This window comes from Electrophorus electricus, chromosome 15, assembly GCF_013358815.1.
Source record: "Electrophorus electricus isolate fEleEle1 chromosome 15, fEleEle1.pri, whole genome shotgun sequence".
Taxonomy (NCBI): domain Eukaryota; kingdom Metazoa; phylum Chordata; class Actinopteri; order Gymnotiformes; family Gymnotidae; genus Electrophorus; species Electrophorus electricus.
This window is the reverse complement of record NC_049549.1, coordinates 12132047-12151581: the sequence shown is the minus strand read 5'-3', so window position 1 is coordinate 12151581 and position 19535 is coordinate 12132047. Positions and strand designations below refer to the sequence as shown.

Genomic DNA, 19535 nt, shown 5'->3' with positions numbered 1-19535 from the left:
GAGATGTAATTTAAGATTTTATGAAATGAAACTGTTATTCAAACTGAAAGAAGACGGGGGAGAAAACACCAAAAATGTCTGTTGACCTTTTCAAATCCATCAACCATCTGAGGAAAATGATTTTTTTAAACCTCTGCAGAAACTGTACTTTGTGCAGATGCCTTAAGATCTGTATGAAAAACTTAAAATAAAGTTGATTTTAAAAATGGGTATAGTGAGTACAGTTGATTTTCAAATTTTCTACCTATAAGTGCCACTAGATTACTGAAAGTGAAGAAAAGAATCATTGCAGTCTTCAGCATGTCACTTTTAAAATGTGTTAAATGCTGCCCCCTTTAGGTCTATTTTTCCCTTGGCCATAATGTGAACATTGGATTCAGACATTCATTGGGGAAAAAAAAAACATTTTAACTTTTTTTAAGTGAAACTTGAGCAGGGTCTTGGAAAAATGAAATATACACAGGTGTACTTCTTGTCATAAGGCTGGATTTCTGTTTGAAGAATATAATTAGTTTTGGGGCCACCTTAAATATAAATATGTATACACTGAATTTCATATCCAACCTAAAATAATTTATGTTCAGTAAATACTAAAATGTTTCTTTCAACATGTGTAAAATATATCCATAGTAACATTTTGTTACTTTAAAGGAACTTAAGGAGTCATAATGGCCCTCCAGGGACCAACTTGAGCCAAAAAACTACAAATCAGTTGCCTCTATCTTTTATGTCAGACATTGTTTACAGAAAATATTGCTTAGAAGGGAGAGGTGTTACCAGCAGAAAAGGAGTGAGGGTATTACTGGTGATGGAACACTGAAAAAAAGTAATTTTGTTACCAAGTAAAGAAGTAAATACAAAGTAGTCTTTATGGCCACCCTTGGCTTTTGTCATAACAGAGAACGTGACATCTGCAGTGTTAGTCTGAAATTCCTTTTAGTTCTTAATTTGCTTTCAACTATTTAATCTTTGATAACAGCAACATTACCTCATTGAGCTCAAGAGCTAGTATGACCTTGGATCATCAGGCAGTAGGAGAGGACTAGCACCCAACTAAGTGTTTGAAGAGTGCTACTGATAAGTCTACCCACTGAAGGTGACCCATAGTAAGAGTTCCCACACCTCCATTTGCAGCTGAATGTCGAAGCGAATTGAGGCATTGAGGGTTGACCTCCATTGTGTGAGGCTGAGGGTCAAAAAAGACCCGGATTAAAAAAGCAGAGCAACATTTAGCAAGAGCCTAGGAGCTGAAAGCAACGTTAGAGTGTGTCTTATCTTCCTTTTGTGGATAACCTTTGATAATCTCACTCCAGGGTCTGACTACCTTACTGCCACTTCAAGGAAAACAACCCAAAAGGAGCCCAGCTTGACAGGATGCATTTTTCTCCAAGGTAGAGAAAAACATCTTAGCCATGACCACCTTCATATCATCATGCTGTGCTGATTAGATCTTCACCCACCCTGTTGGCCTTTTCAACCTCTTTTTGCAACCCGTAGCACTTTCATTCAAGGCAGAGACAAAGCCAAGTGTAACGAGCTGCTCCCAACCGTGTCTGATGGACAGACGCAGGAGTCTTGAGTCACTGGAAGAGCAATTACGCTGCCCTGTATGCCTAGAGCTCTTCTCCGAGCCCCTCATGCTTGGATGCGGCCACTCGTACTGCCGCAGCTGTGTGCGCTCCATGGACGAGGCTGGAGCATTGGGCCAGCTCCAGTGCCCTGTGTGCCGCTGCGATGTGGATACTGACAGCCCCCCGCCCAATGTGGCGCTGGCACACATCGTGGACACCCTCCGGGAGATCAGCGCACCAGGTCACGGCCCACCAGAGGCATGCGATCAGCACCACAACCCCCTGAGCCTGTATTGTGAGGATGATCGAGCGCTGATCTGCGGTCTTTGTGGGAGCATCGGGGGCCATCGCACGCACAAGGTCACTCCCATCAGCAGTGTCTACAGTCGAATGAAGGTACAGAACATGGGTGCATAATGATTAGGTGCTCTTTTCAGCCTAATAAAAAATGAGTTGCCTTCAGTGAATGGGCAAACATTTACATATGGGCAAATTCATAACACAGCATAAATGCTTACATAGTATTAGCATGGTTGTGAGTCTTGAGCAAGGTTTTAATAAGACCACCATCCTGAAACATCCAGACAATAAGAATCATGTTGGCAGAAGCTATTGATGAAGGGCTAGAGAATGGCTTGAATGATATTGTGTGTAGGAACAAATAGGGTATAGACTCCAACTGTATACCTACAAGATACACTTACTAGGTAAAAGTTCCAAGCATGTTACAACTCTGGATACAAGCTGCAGATATTCAACACCAATCACAGATACTTGAGGTGAGATCATGTTAGAAGCAGAAAAAGAAATGAGCCTTTCATTTAACCTGTATTTATTATTATTATTATTATTAGTAGTAGTAGTAGTAGTAGTAGTAGTAGTAGTAGTAGTAGTGTCATTATTTATGCATTTAACCTTGAGTTGGTTTTTGGATCCGGACAAAAGATTTTTTAAATTCAAGAAGAACATAGTCCTTGGCTTTTTTAAGTCTTTTAGAACATGTCTATGCATAGAGGTTGAGAGGTTTCTTTAGTTGAATAGTTATAGGTCTTTACTTCCATACATATTTGTTGCATTGTACCTGGAAAATAATACAAATCTGTATTCAGTTAAAACAACTTAGAATTAATTATGTTTCCATATCATAATCTCAGCCATAACTGGATTTTCTGAGATTAAATTCAATTTCCTGTAATTATGTTAATCACTCTGCACCTAAAACACCTGAACTAAACATAATCCTGGAATACAAATATTGCTGTTTTCCAATTTTATTGCAAAAATGTTAAATACCTCAGGTAGAGATACAACAAAGTATTTTATCACTTGCATTTCTTCCTTTCTCAGGAAGACATTTCAAGTCTGATGACGGAGTTTCAGACTCAGAAGAGGAAACTCGAAGAGCAGCTTTGTAAAATGGCTTACAACAAGTCTCGCATTACCGTGAGTTAACTCTATTACCTCCAAGAAAATAAGACAAAGAAATGTGAACACATTTCACTCAGACTAATCTCTGGCTCTGGTTGTGGTAATGGTTAGGCCTTTCAGCACAATGACATGATGTCAAACAAGGTTATAAGGTTATTTCATCTTAAACTATCCAACTTGACTCTTTCAATTTACACTTTCATCTTAAAACTCTTTCCATGATTTTGTTTGCGTGTCTGCAGAACGAGACAGACGTGCTGAAGTGGGTGGTGCGGAAGGAGTTTGGGGAGCTGCGACGCTGTGTGGAGCTCGAGGAGGCCAGCTTCATGCAGAAGGTGGAGAGCACTGCCTCAGCCCTCATCTCCTCCATCCAGACCCAGGCCGACCACATGGGCCAACTGTTGACCAAGTTCCAGGAGGCTGAAGGCACGCTGGAGGCTCTGAGCAACGAAGGCCATCTGGACTTCATCACTGTGCGTGAAGAAGATGGGTGTGGTAGAGCAAGTGCTGGCTTTTTATGGTGTGGTGATTAAAAAAAAGTCTTCTGGACTCTGAACCTAGCCATGGAGCTGTGTGCAAGAGAAATGATTGTTTGTATGTGGGTTTGAGTTGCATGTTAGTTCATGGAGACTACTACCCTTAAAGACAATACAAATCTCTTCTATGAGCTCATCCAGTTTCAGTGCAGTAGAAATATAGAGCTTGGGTAATATGCAGTGGCTGATATAGTGTAGTGGGAAACAATGCTGCCTCCTCTGTGGGGGACAAGGAGTCCATCCCTGTCTAAGTCAATTTTCTATGCTATACCAATAAGACCTTGGCCATGAGTCCTAACATTACACTCGCCTACCACTGTAAGACGGTTGAAAAGCTGCTCTGGGTAAGAGTTTCTGTTAAATGAAACATGACATCTTTAAACTCATAGCCTTAAAGAGAGTTATTACACCCTAAACCACATCTTCTCTATTTTGATCCTAGCATAAAGCATATATAATGAAAGTATATTAAGAGAGGGTAGTAGAATGAATATTAGGATTTAATACCGCTGTAAGAGTTATGTCCTTTAAAAACAATTAGTAATTTAAAATAACTAATAATACAAACTTTAATTTTTTAACATTCTAACTTGAATTTTTAATTTGACTTTGAAAAGTACTTTTTCTTGTTGATTTTTTAAATTTTAATTTAACTGTTTTATACCTTTTTAGAAATATGGATCCATTGCTCCAAGGTAAGAAACAAAACAAAATATGTTTCTGAATTTCCTTAGCTCATCAGAGTCAAGTCAATGTCCTACAGTGTGTATTTCTCTCTGGCCTCTTTTCAGTGTTTATATCAGTAATCCTAGAAATATCATTATGGTGCTGATCTGAAATACTTCCTATTACTCTTGTAACAATTTTAAGCTCTGTTTACAACACTATTCAGAGCTGCTAACAGTAATGAAAGGACATCAGGCTTTCTAATCAAACAAAGAGGCTGACTTTTGAGTGTAGAGCACAAGCTCTGTCACCACCCTCTCCAGCTGACTGAATAGTCAGACTGTACTCTAGCAGTTTCCAGAAGGTTCTGTCATAGAATACATGGCAGCTGGAACCAAGACCTCTCTTATGGTGAGGGAATGGGTGATGAAGCTTCGTGGGACACTGTAGGTTTCGAGAGAGCCAGCAAATGGAGAAGAGGAAGGAGAGGACTTACAGCTCCATCACCTTTAACCCAGGCTTCAACCACAGTGACATCAAACTCACGGTGTGGAAACGATTACACAGGAGGGTTTTACCAGGTAAACAGTGTGCTCGGTCACTGACAAAAGCAATAGCACATAATACAGAATAGGGGATACCTTAGCTAAGGCCCCAACAAATATTTTCTATTAGGTTGAAAACAGTCACTTTGCTTGCTAGCTGTTGGCCAAGTTCCTTGTCATAGACTGTTTAAAAAGTACTATTTTTCTTATTAACTTGAGTAAGCTATGCATGTATGTACTATGTATGCTACTGAGGATGTATAAGTAGACGCTTCCTTTTCTGCAGCTGCCGAATGTCTCAAATTTGACCCACTCACAGCCCACCCAATGCTTCAGTTCAACCAAGACCACACGAGTGTGGAGTGCGGCGTGCTCGTCAACCGCTTACCCAACAACCCCGAACGCTTCAGCTACAGTTACTGTGTGTTAGCCAGCCGTGGCTTCTCCGCGGGCAAGCACTACTGGGAAGTTCAGGTGGGCGAAAAGCCCAAATGGCGGATCGGAATAATCAAAGGAACCACGTGCCGCAAAAGCAAAATCGCCAAGAGCCCCGAGGGCGGAGTATGGCTGCTCGGCCTGAAGGAGGGCCGACTCTACGAGGCTTTTGCTAGCCCTCGCGTCCCGCTGCCTCTTGTGAGTCAGCCGCACCGCCTAGGCCTCTTCTTGGACTATGAGAGGGGCAAGCTGACGTTCTATAATGCAGATAGCCCAGACGAGCTGGGATTCATATACTCCTATCAGGCCGAACTGCAGGGTAAAGTCTACCCACTGTTTGACGTGTGTTGGCACGAGCGCAGTGCAAACAAGCTGCCAATTTCCCTGCCCCAACCACTCTCTGAGGCCTGAGTAGAGAAGTTGGGGGAGGGGAGAGAGATCAACCTGGAACCAATCATTCTGCTTCCGCATGCACCCTGTTCCTCTCTGCAGATTCAGACTCGTTTTTGTCCAGTCAGCCTGAAGAACGCCTTCACTGTTATGACTTTATTTGGTGCCTATGTCCAATGCTTGTACATAAAAATGTTAGCATGCAAATTGTAGGCTTTGCTGTGTATCAGAAGTCAACTGTTATGGCTTCTTTAATTTCCATATCTGATTCAGGGGTCCAGCTAAAACTTGGTCACAGCAATGGATCCCGAGTGAGCGCCACATGGATGTTATACTTATTCATTGTACAATCATATACATATGAACTGTGATTTTAGATTAGCAAAATGTTGATCCTGTAATGAAATTGGCCATAAAGGAAAGGGTCAGAGATATATTGGCACTTTCTAGATGTTCTGGAATTCCCGACCTGACCAATCAGATTAAACATTTTTAATTTCAGCTTTGTTAGATAACAGCTTTATTAGATATTCTGGCATTATCTGTCATATCTAGGCTTATGAGAGTTGTCTGCTTTTCTGTGCAGCTAGGACATGTCCTCAACATAATGCCATACTTTGTCTCCTTTAATATTTTGAAATAAAAGACTGAAAATCATTGCAATATCATTTGTGTTGGTGTTTTCCAAAGCAAAATATCACGTAACCTCTAGCCATTAATCTCACTCTCTACTGTTTACTGTAATTGCTATGTCAGGCATGGAAGGCTCTGGGAATAGTATTATGATATGGCAAGGGTTGGATTTTGGTTTGATTTGTCACTTCCAAGCCATGATGTAATAAATGGATGTTAATTTTTGCATCCATATAGGATCAAAAATGCCTGAATCCCTTGGAAAATATGAATACATACATGCCATACAATACAATGTAATGGGGATGGGGTAAATGTTTTATTAACCACTAGGTGGCAGTGAAGGTATTTCTGTATATGCCTTAAATACACATTGACCCATCAGCTTGTATCTGAACAGAATTTATTGTCATCAGATTGTCATACAAACCCTAAAAGTAGATCAAGAGAACCAAAGCAAACAAATTAGACAAAAATATTAGACTTTGTCATTTATTTACTGAGGAAAATGATCCAATAATTCTATATCTGGAGTGGCAAAAGTATAGATACCTTTGATTTCCATATCTTGTGTGACACTAGTGCAGAAATACTTGTAAATGTTTCCAGTAATTGTTGATTAGTCCTGCCCATTAGCTTAGAGGAAATTAGCCCATTCCTCCACACAAAACAGCTTCAACTCAGTTATGTTGGTGGGTTTTTTCCCATGAACTGCTTGCTTCAGGTCCTTCCACAATATTTCCATTAGATTAAGGTCAAGACTTTGATTGGCTACTCCAAAATCTTAACTTTATTCTTCTTTAACCATTCTTTAGTAGAACGCCTTGTTTGCTTAGAGCTGTTGTCTTGCTGCATGACCCACATTCTCTTGAGATTCTGCTGGTATAATTCAGAATTCATGGTTCCATCAATGATGGCAATCCGTCCTGGACCAGATGCAAAAAAAAAGGCACAAACCATAATACTACCATGTTTCACAGAAAGGATTGGGTTTTTAATGCTGGAATGCAGTGTTTTCCTTTCTCTAAACATAATGCTTCTCATTTAAATCAAAAAGATATATTTTGGTTTTATCCATCCACAAAACATTGTTCCAACAGCCTTCTGGCTTGTCCATGTGATCTTTCCAAACTGCAGAGGGGCAGCAATGTTCTTTTTGGAGAACAGCGACTTTCTCTTTGCAACCCTGCCATGCACACCATTGTTGTTCAGTGTTCTCCTGATGGTAGTCTCTTTAACATTAAACTTAGCCAATGTGAGAAACCTTAGCCTTGTAAACCCGCAAACTGTTGCACAATTTTTTCTTGGCATGATCTTTGATCGTCTCCCACGCCTGGGGAGGGTAATAATGGTCTTGAATTTCCTCCATTTGTATACAATCTGACTGGACTGTTGGAGTCCAAACTCATTAGATTTGGTTTTATAAATATTACGACCCCATCTAGGATGGGAGACCATAACATAGGGTTTGAGTATAACAGTAACAACAATAGCAGTAATCTTGGCAGTGGTAGCTGAGTGGTTAAGATGCTTGACTTGTAATTAGAAGGTTGTTGGTTTGAGCCCCACCACTGCCAAGTAGTTCTCACTCATAATTTTATATGCAGTGTTCAACAGCATGTAGACTCAGTCATAATTGTAAGTTGCTTTGTATAAAAGTGTCAGCTAAATGCCATAAATGAAATGCAAGCCAGAAAAGGTCAACTGTATTTACAAGTTTAGTGTTGATATACAGAAATATACAAGAAACTGGTACAACTGTGGCCCAGGCCAACAAGACACTAGAAACAAAAGGACACCTAACAAAAAGAAACATACAATGACCCAAACAAAGTGGCAGCCACTCCCTACACACCAATGTGTAAAACAACTACTATATAAGAAAAATAATAGCCAAACCAACAAGGGGGAACGTAAAGCATAAGTCAAAGGGAAACCAAAGTCATATAACCAAATTGAAACAACAAAATATCACATAAGTAAACAGAAGCATAAGCACCATCAACAATAATAACACCCACTTCTCTAATCAGATGAAAAGTTCATCTTCCCTCCTCCTCCTCTTATATGGTCACACCAGATTGTCATCCCATTGACTGACAATACTAGACTCAAATTTCATCTTCAAATTATCTGCTAATCCTAAAGGTTCACATACTTTTGTCACATTTTGAATAAATAAATGAGAGTATAATATTTGCCTGATCATTTATTTGATTTGGTTCACTATCCACTTTTAGGACTTGTTTAACAGTCTGATGAAGTTTTAGGTCAAATTTATACAGAACATCTAAGGGGTTCGCAAACTTTAAAGCACCACTGTATGTCAAACCATTAAAGCTTCACACAGGGCCCAGCCCACTCACTACCAGAAATGACAACATCACAAGCTCTTCACAGGGAACATCAGGTATGCACCTCCCGTCATCCACGTTTTGCTGAATTAAGCCCACGATACCTCCACAAGGCTCAACAGTGACATCTGCCATCCCTGCCCTACTCCCTCCAAGATCACAATTAAACCAAGCCGTACCTGTTTAAACTGGCCTCCCTGGTGGCTATATCCAGCCCCATTGGCATGCTCAGTGCCACCAGTTCCATCTGGATCTACCACATTACACAATGTCACAGCAACCCACTCAACTACCCAGTACTCCATGTACCTGGAACACCATACAGGTCAGCCTTTTCACCTTCATTTCCCCAGCTAGTCTGTGCTTTCCTCATCTACAGCCACTGACTAGCTCTTTCAGCTACTTTTGATAACTCCTTTACAACTACCCTTGGTTTACGGCGTCCAAAACCAAATTGCACAAGCAAAGTTGTGGCAAAATATAGCTACAAATCCTGCAACACCTATCTCTACCAGTCTTATATGTGCCTGCCACCTAGGTTCTCTAACCTCACCAACTGCATCCTCAAACAGAATTGTTTATTTTCAAAGTACAACAATATGTCATAGCAAAAATTGTCAGAGGCCATCTAATAAGAGACAGCAAGACAAACTGGAGACACTACAATTTCAATTTACCTGATAAACATTATTGCTCCTTTTGGAATTGGAGAAGGTTATTAATAGCATTGCTTGCTTTTTTCATTTAATGCTGAACTATACCATCTACCTAAATTCTTAACTGACTTCTCCAGTATAAAAAGTATCAATTCCCAAGTTTTTCTTTCATAATTGACAAAATTGTTAAAACTGTCACCTACTGGTGGAATATTTAGGATTAGCTCCATCTCGTTGGTCTAATTCTTATCAGAGTACACGCCATCAAAATGCCCCTCTAATTAATGTTTTTCCAACTTTCCTTCTCCCAGATTTCTTTTTACTGAACAAGGTTTCACAAAATTAAAATTCCTAAAGAAGGCTGCTCTGGCATGCTCATTCCTTTTCCTCTTGTTCCTCAAGTCCTCTGCTCTCCTCAACACATCCAGCCTAACCTCCAGCTTTTTCTGCTGTGTATTAATATCCTTTTTCCTCCTCCTCTTCTCACTACCACTGCTTTCTAAGTGACCTTAACTCCTAGATGAGTCTGTCTATTTCTACTTTCATTTAACCATTGTGAGAGGGCACTGGGCCAATTGGACCACAACCTCGTACACCTCACGACCCTGTACAAACCAGGGGTTTCAGAGACAGCCAGTAATCACCAGGACAATGAGTGAGTGGTCACCCAAGGTCATGCCATCACTGGAGGGTTGTTTTGAAGCCACCCAGTGGGATGGATGTTCTTTGTGACTCACGCAATCATGGCATAGATAGGATAACATTATGCATCACAGACTACATAAATTTCTGTGTGGATTCTGTTCTACTCCCAAAGACTATCCAATGCTTTCTCAAGCCATGAGCTACAAGCAACTTAAAATATTTTCTGAACTAGAAGAAAAAGCCCTTTAGGACAGGGGACAGGAATGGGATGAAGAAGGTACAAAAAGAGCTCAAAGCAAGGATTAAAGAGGCCAAAGAGGACTACAAGACTAAGTTGGAGACTAATTTGGAGCAGAGGAATGTATGATATATGGCAAGGCCTGAAAGACATCACAGGAACATCAAACTCGGAACATCAGATGAGGGCAACTATGAATGGGTGAATGAGTTAAACCAGTTTTTATATGGTTGACTCTCTGGCTCTCTTCCTGCTCCATCATCTTCTACTCTGTCTCCAGTGGTCTTGCAACTTAACGCCTTTGCACAACAACAGCCACCACCATTGCAGATTAATACCTATACACAACAACTACCATTGAACAGATTAATGCCTATACACAAGAATAACCACCACTGAAGCAGATTAATGTCTATACACAACAACAGCCACCACCATTGCAGATTAATACTTATACAAAACAATAGCCACCACCACTGAGAGAGATTAATGCCTATACACAACAACAGCCAATACTGTTACAGAGTAATGCCTATATATGACAACAACCACATGCATTCACCGTCCTTCCCTCCTCCAGTCTGAACATTGATTGATTGAAACCTTTATTGCCCCTTTATTGACACAACAATTAAGAAGTATAATTAAAAAGTGCATAATCTGAAGTGTCCATGTTACTGTATCTAAACTATTCAATAATTGAATGCTCCTCAACACAAATTATATGATGGCTCATTTTGTTTTTGTTTTGGGTATTCGAAACCTTGAGGGGCATTAGAACCAATGCTTTTAACATTAGAACTAATGCTTTTAACATTAGAACTAATGCTTTTAACATTAGAACCAATGCTTTTAACATTAGAACTAATGATTTTCCTACCCCTTTTTTTCATATCTCGCTTGCACTGATCAACCCACTCCATCCCCACTGCACTCAAAACCAGTCCAACAGCTCCATTCTAGCATTCACTGCCAACAAGTTGGAAAAAAACTCGAGGGCAAAGCCACAGGACCAGAAGGCCTAAGAGACTGAGACTGTGTGCTGAGCAGCTGTGTGGAATTCTTCAGCACATCTTGAGCTGTAGCCAAGAAAATGTTGTACTCAAATGGAAAACATCTTCTGTCCCCAAGAAGAAACAGCAAGTGGCACTAAATGACTGCTGGCCTGTTTCTCTGACATCCCACCTGAAGAAGACACTGGAAAGGCTGGCTCACTTGAAACCACTGGTCAGACCAGCAATGGACCCGCTGCAGTCTGCATATCAGGATGGCATTGGAGTGCATGATGTGGTTATCTACTTGTTGGACAAAGCAAATTCCCTTCTGGACACAATGGGCACTACTGTGAAGATCATATTTTTTGATTTCCCCAATGCATTCAACTTTAGACAGCCTATGTCACTTGGGGGGATGTTTTGGCTGATGCAGGTAGATGAATCCATCATCTCATGGATAATGGACTACTTGACTGGTCATCCCCAGTTTGTGAGGCTGTAGGGCTGAGTTTCAGACATGGCCAAGTGTAGCACTGGCACTCCTCAGGGAACTGCACTAGTATTGTTCCTGCTCATTCTGTACAGAAATTGTCAGATAACATGGACATTGTGGGGTGTATCAGGAACGGACAGGAGGGTGAATACAGGAAAATGGTGATGGACTTTGTCAACTGGTATGAATTGAACCAGCTTAAAATCAACATTAGGAAGATGAAGGAGATAGTGGTAGACTTTAGGTAGTCCAAACCTCCCCTGCCACCAGTCACCATTGATGGAATGGATGTGGAGGTAGGCGGTACTTACAAATAACTTTGTGTGCACTTAGACAATCCAGACTGAAATTTTACCACCTATGCAGTGTTCAAGAATGGACTTTGCATTTTCTGAGGAGATTGAGGTCCTTTTTGGTGTGTACAAATTTCTTATGGATATTTTATCAGTAATCTATGCTGTCGTGTGCTGGGACAACAGTATCAACAACAGAGCTCTGAACATACTGATAAAGAAAGCTGGCTCTGTTGTAAGAGTCAAGCTGAGCACTCTGGAGATGGTAGCAGAACAACAGACACTCAATAAACTGCTCACCATTTTAGACAATACATCATATCCCCTGCATAAAATGGTGGAGAAACAGAAAAGAATTCAGTGACAGACTGATATAGCTTCACTGTGCTAAAAAACGACGCATGAGGTCTTTCCTCTCCATTGCAATAAGATGATACAACAAGTCTCCTTTCTGTAGGGACACTACTGATCTCCTGCTTTCTGAACTGTGGTGAGCTACACTATACAGATCCACACGGATATACCCTGATCTCTGTTACTAATTGTTATGTAATTGTTATGTTTCATTTTGCACTTTAGACTGAGTACTGTGTCACTGATGTTCTTGATAATTATCTTCTGACAATCTAACACCTCTTTCCTGTATTATTGAAGGTATACCTGGTGATACTGCTCATGTACATGTCATGTACATACCTCATATATGTATATAGATACATCTTGCTCTTGTAATTTTATTCGCTCATGTAATTGTATTTCTAGGAAGTACTTCTGTAACTTATCCCTATTTTTGGCTATCTTATGCATGCTCTTGTGTAGTATATATGCTACTGTGAGTCTGCCATTTCCTTTGGTAGCATTATCTTACTTGATGCCTTGAGCTTATTATTCCTTCCCCCTTTTTCCTTTTTCTGAAAAATACCAAACCTTGCCATCCAATATTCATAAATAACTTTACCTAAGCTGTTCAGTTTATCCTCTGCTGATCCCTTTAAACCGGCCACAACGCCTTTCAGATCATCATTAACACTCCTTCAACCTTCCCTATCTGCTGCACCTGGCCATTTTACCTTTACTCTCTCTTGTTCGTTCAACAATTGTTTCACCCTCTCCTGTTCTCCATTCCTCTAGCTAACATTAGTTTCACCTTCCTGTATACCTGTGCATGGAGTACAGCGTGCTTGTGACCCGCTTAACAAACAAACCTGAATGCTTCAGCTACAGTTACTGCATGTTGGCCAGCTGTGGCTTCTCTGTGGGAAATCACTACTGGGAGGTTCAGGTGGGCCAAAAGCCCAAATAGTGGATCAGGATAATCAAAGGAACCACGTGCCATGCTGACTCGGCCTCTTCATGGACTACAAGAGGGGTGAGCTGATGTTCTATAACACAGATAGCCCAGACGAGCTGGGATTCATTTACTCCTATCAGGCCGAGCTGTAGGGCAAAGTCTACCCACTGTTTGACATGTTGGCACAAGCACAGTGCAAACAAGCTGCCAATTTCCTAGCCCCAGCCACTTGGACATAAAAATTATATCATGCAAAATGTAGTCTTTACTATGTATCAGAAGTCAGCTGTTATGGCTTCTTTGTTTTCCATATCTGATTCAGGGGTCCAGCTAAAACATGGTCACAGAAATGGATCCCAAGTGAGCACCACAGGGATGTTGTACTTAAACATAAAGACTGCGCATTTAGATGAACAAAATATTGACCTTGTCATGGCATTATCATGGTCATAAAGGTGAAGGAAAGGGTCAGAGATATGACAGCCCCACCTAGATGTTCTGGAACTCCTGACCCCAAAGAGATGAAAATCTTTTAATTTCTAACCGCTTTGTCAGAAATTCTGGCTGTCATATATAGGCTCTTTGCAGCTAGGGCAAGTCCTCAGGATAATGCCATACTTTCACTCCTTTAATATTTTACAATAAATTGTCTTTTATTGTCATTGTCTTTAATCATTGCAGTATCATTTGTGGTAGTGAGTCCTGAAGGAAAATATCACGTGACCTCTAGCCATTAATCTCACTCTGTACTGTTTATTGTAATTGCTATGTCAGTCTTGGAAGCATCTGGGAATAGTATTAGGATATGGCAAGGTTTGGAGTTTGCTTTGATTTGTCACTTCCAAGCCATGACATAATGAATGGATATTAAATTTAGCATTCATATAGGATCTAAAACAAATGCCTGAAGCTTTTTGAAAATATTAATACATGCATGCCATATGATGTAATGTAAGATGGGACGGAGTACATGTTTTATTAACCAGCAGGTGGCAGTGAAGGTGTTTCTGTATATGCCTTAAATACACAAGAACTCATCACCTTGTAGCTGAACAGAATTTATTGTGATCTTCAAATTCTTTATAAAACATAAACTGAATTCTTATCTTAAAGGACAAACAAATAAATAAACTCATTTTATGTCCTCTGAGTCAGTTAAGAGGGAACCAGACTCCCACATTTGATTTTCTTTATTAATTTATAGATCTCTTAGACAACATTGAGAGCTTTGCTCCTTTTTCAGTAATAGATCATTCAATGCCAGGGCAGTTGAATTATTGACAGGATGACAGTTTGCGTGCTTTGTGATTTTGGATCCGGGCCATCACAAAGACTTTTTTTTCACTTTTTTTATTCATAGCACCTGCAAACCCACAGCAAAATGTGGTAAAGCAACCCTCCTCAGGGCAGCTCATTAATTAGCTCAGACTTGCCTATGAATGGACATCCTACACTAAGTGCCAGTATGCAGGAATAAGGTTCTAGTATGGTTAAGTATAATTAATTAGTATGTCATGTAAACAGTTTCGTTAGCCGTTGTTCTCTTCCTCCTTTAATTTTCATGCTTACATTTGAGAAGCATATGTGTCTTTTACATTATTAGTCTGCTTGTTTACATTTTACTCTGTGCTCTCTCTTGTTGAAATGTAAAGCTTGTGTATTATAATCACTTAAACACTCAGCACTTACATTTAGCTTGTGCTCTTATCTACTTAATGTTAAGATCAAACCTGAAGTTCTCCCATGAGATATCCACTAAAACGTTTATAGAAAAGCATACATACACACAAACACTATCACTCTGAAATTTCCAGGAGCTCTAGTTCTATGTGAAGCGAGTAAGGGAGAATTATCCGGATGACAGGGAATAACGAATACACAGCCCTACAGTGACATGTTCCAAACATCAATCAATATATTAACAGAATGAGAGAGACCTTTTCCCAACTCCCAGTGCTACCTTCCCCTCCCCACTCATCCTCTCAGTGGGAAGAAAGGGTCATTGGCCTCCAACAGGCTAGAGGAGTTGCTATGGTAATACTATGACAACGCCTCAAACCAATCTCCTTGGTGATACTATGGTTAGTGCCGAGTGCAAAAGTTCCAAAGCATAATGAAATGGAAGCAAAGACCACGTCGAGGTGCACATGTTGTAAACACAGTAGACAAGTAAGTGGGATATATATTACAGGAAATATGTAATTGGGGAAATGTTTCATGTGTGTTAGGAAAGCATCATAGCGAATGAGGACAGTTAACTGTGTGCTTGCCTTCTGCTTATGTCATCTTTGTATTGATATTGAGTTTGTGCTTCCTCGTTTCATTATTTCCCTGTTCCTGCTCTGTTGCAGAGGCAGCTGCACATTAAGCAGGAACACAACCAGGAAATCAAATAAAAATCCCATAACTGAGGCATGATGTGCAGCTGGTCTCTGATATATGGGCTTTGCTGCCTTCATTACTCTGTGCTGGGCGAGTCTTGCAGATGAATACCAGGCTGGCTATTGAACACTTTGGTTCAAATCCAAAATCTCAGCTATACGATGCATGATGTCAAAGCAAAACACTGAGTAACACTGGGAGCCAGACAAGGCATGATGTTTGAAGACACTGAATCAGAAATCTACCAGATCAGCACCATGGGGAATCAAAGATGGCCACTCCTTTATCTTTATTGATTTGGGAGGTGATAGAAATCAAAGAGCTTCAATCTATGAGGGAAACACTGTAAAACAAGTGGGTAATAGTATACATGGCTTATTCACCTGGACTTTCACTAGGTTTGTTTAGGAGTCCCACCAATGAGTGTCCCAGATTATAATTCCAATATATCCTATCCTCCATCTGTTCAACCCCCTCAACTAGAAGTGTCTTCCCTCTATTTCTCATATGCATGCATACCATGCATGGCCCTGCTCTGAATTCAAAGGCCTGCCTCAATAGCAAGGTCTGACATTAAAAAACAAGTAATAGGCAAGCCTTACTTTATTACAGGGTAGACACAATGAGCACACAAGCAGGGGCAAGGGGCTAGAGAAACAGAAATGATCTGAGAGCAGGCAATGTATCCATGCGGCATTTGCTCGCTTCCATATCTGTGTGTGCCTATGTGTGTGGGGGAGCTGTTGGTTTCTGGAAGGTCTTGGTCTTTCTCAAGGTGAGCTTTGCTGATAGCAGCAGACAGGCCTAAAAGCTAACATATCTGTGTAGTGACCTTGTATTTATAGCTGGTGAAAGAGAGAGGGACACAGACGTAGGGAATGCCATTATACTCCCTAAAAACTAACTAACTAACTAATCTATGAACCACCAAAAACAGCACTTGAAGGGGGATGTTGAAGAATTAGAGGAATGACACCTTTGTCAACTAAGTAAATAAAAATAAAGTCTCTCTTTAATTATAGCAATTTTAGTGCTGAGGTTTTCTTCAGGCATTAATGGTAAATGCACATTTCAAATGAATGCTACACAAGAATCCTTTATTTACAGAAGGCTTAGAAGTGACCATTTTGAATACATAATAAATCTGTAAATTTCTTAATCAAATCTCATTAAATGAAATAACAAAAAAACAATGATTCCAGTAATAAAAGACACAGCAGGAAATGCCATGCAGTTCAGATCAGTTCAGTAAGCTTCATTGGCATGACCATATTCATTTACAGTACTGCTAAAGCAGTTTTACAGTAATACAACATGAATTCTTTGCAATATTAAGGAAATTAAGAATTCTATGTTAATAATTAACATGAAAAGAACTGTAATTGGTACTGAAATAATACTTGAAAGATGTACAGATGAGAATGGTAAAGAAGTGAAAATAAAGGAAAATAAATAATAACAAATAGTTAGATAAGTACATAAAGGTGTTTACAATCAAGGCTATACACAGGTGTGTGTCTGTGTGTAAATACCACATAAAATGTATAATACTTTCAGAATATTTCATGACCATCGCACAAACTTTCCCCAATAACATAGACCTGCCATCATTAACTGTGGAGCCAGCATCTACACTACAAGAACCTATAACCGATGAACTTTATAGTGCACTAAACCAACATGGCTCCAGGACCAGATAGCTTTCTCTTTGAGTTTTAGAAACATTTCAGGCTGATTCTATCAGATGTTTTTAGCAGAGTAAAATAATTCACTACCTGGGGAAATGAATGCAGCTACAATTTCACTACTTCTCAAACAAAATAATGACTATATTTACTCTATTGAGTAAATATACTCTCTCAAGTTACTATACTCTTGAGTTACCAACCATTATCATTCATTAATACACACACAAATTCTAAGCAAGATATTGGCCACAAGAATAGAAACACCGATACACCCTGATCAACTAATGTACACAGACTACTCTACTCTATGTGCCAGTATTAATCCAATCAGAAATCACAAAGAGCAATGCAGAGAAAGCCTCTGACAAAGTTAGTGGAAAGTTTCTGTTTGCCACACTGCACAAAGTTGGATATGGGGAATCATTTATAAAATGGATTCAAATATTATACACCTCACCCTTAGCCCCGGTAAACACTAATGGGGTCATATCAGTTTTAGACAAGGTTGTCCACACTACAATTAGCTGCAACAATATGCCAAAACATAAATATTAATGGAATTTAGAGACAAGAAACAAATCATAATATTAGTTTATATGCCAAGAGCATTTTACTCCTCATGCAGAGTCCAATCAGCTCAATAAAAGAGACCATACATACTATAAAAATCTAAAATCTCAGATTACTCTATTAATTGCAATAAATCTATAATTTGTCCACTCTATGCCAATAAAAATTACATAGCAAGCAGTTACTACTTGTCTCTTCCACCACTAATCACATCACATACCTGGCTGTTAAGAGCTATCAGTTATCCAGTCCCCTTAATATAATCCATTATTTTCTCCATTCCCCTCAATGGTAGGATAGCAACAATGAAGGTGATATTACCATAAATTAGGTATGTATTTTCAATATATTCCCGTTTCAGTTATTTAGTTATTATTAAAAGTCAAGACTCCACTGTGTCAAAATTGTATTGGAAAAACAAGCCAAACAGAATCAAATTAATTACACTAAAAATTCAAATGAACCAAGGAGGCTTAGCGCCCCCCAAACTTTAGATTTAATATCTTGCCAACCAAATCCAATACATAATAAAATGGAAACAATGTAATTATAAAAACAACTCATGGATTGAAGCAGGGCAAACATTATGCAGAAATACTGAGATTTCAAATTTGCTTTCTATCAGGCAACAGTCCAACAAGACCTGCTACTCTCACAGCTTGATAGGAATTCCACAAAATCATCCATTTCATTTGAAATAAAAACAAGAAATTTCTACTCTTTGAATGAAAAAGGCACAACAAATCTAGAACACATGTTTAATAATAACACCTTATCATTTCTACAACTAATCCAGAAGAATGACATCAGGAATAACACATATTTTCAAATTTTACCAACTCATATTCTTGAGTACAAAAACCAAGACTAAAGAAAACACACTATATCTACCCGTAATGGTATCAGATTTAACAGCATCTTCAAATAAATTCATATCAAACATACATACAATAATATCCAAATTTAACAGTATCCCCACAATAAAACAGGAAGAAGATCTATCTATCGCTCCTGATGCAAACTTTTAGATTCATCTTCCAACATCTTCTGCATGTTCAGAATGGGATTCAGCATATCTGGAAGTTTGAAATTGGTGCCCGCAAAATACTCCAGACAGTTGTGTCCATGCCATCAGGGAATGCACCTATTAAACACCTCTGGCAAAAAATAATGAATCGCTTATCGCTGTGGCTAAATACAACTATACCACTGTCACTCTCAGGAGATAAAAAACACACTCTTAATTAGTCATGCGCAAAACAAAACGCAAACGCAAAAAATTCCTCATGAACATATCAAGAGAAAAACATTTGCTTTTATCAAAAGCAAAACTATTGCATTTGATCTAACCTGGACATCTATCATCAACCATCTGCACCAACTTGTATTTAATACTAATCAAGTAGTACTAAATACATAGACATGGATTTTAAAAAAAAAAGAGCAACTCAAGATAACTACTACATTCTCAACCCTATAAACAATCTGTTTAGCATTTCTATTACTTACATGCACTTCCCCCCTACCCGACTCACACACATACAACAATCCAAACAAGTGTCAACACGTCAATTATATCTTCAGCTGTTAAAACACCAGCATAATTAGATTTTCATTTCTTTTATTTTGCTCTCCTTTACCTCCTTCGTTCTTCCCTCTTATTCTCTCTCCTTTCCTGTACATTATCTCTGTAATGCTCGCATACACAATAACATTTTGAGGTTTT

The 19535-nt window shown here is 39.3% G+C and overlaps 1 protein-coding gene across 1 annotated transcript; it reads left to right on the top strand.

The window, feature by feature from the left end:
- Positions 1–1375: 1375 nt before the first annotated feature.
- Positions 1376–5592, top strand: LOC113574665 (E3 ubiquitin-protein ligase TRIM50). Its single transcript, XM_027005748.2, has 6 exons — positions 1376–1967; positions 2919–3014; positions 3242–3472; positions 4208–4230; positions 4652–4782; positions 5033–5592. Exons 1-6 carry the CDS (start codon positions 1557–1559, stop codon positions 5590–5592), a joined length of 1452 nt encoding a protein of 483 aa, XP_026861549.2. The 5' UTR covers positions 1376–1556.
- Positions 5593–19535: the final 13943 nt, after the last annotated feature.

Bases quoted from the DNA above. Each gene is read 5' to 3' on its own strand.
- LOC113574665 (XM_027005748.2), top strand. From the start codon at position 1,557: ATGGACAGACGCAGGAGTCTTGAGTCACTGGAAGAGCAATTACGCTGC. The intron at 3,473-4,207 runs GTGCGTGAAGAA...ATACCTTTTTAG, and splicing joins GCCATCTGGACTTCATCACT to AAATATGGATCCATTGCTCC. The intron at 4,783-5,032 runs GTAAACAGTGTG...CCTTTTCTGCAG, and splicing joins ACACAGGAGGGTTTTACCAG to CTGCCGAATGTCTCAAATTT.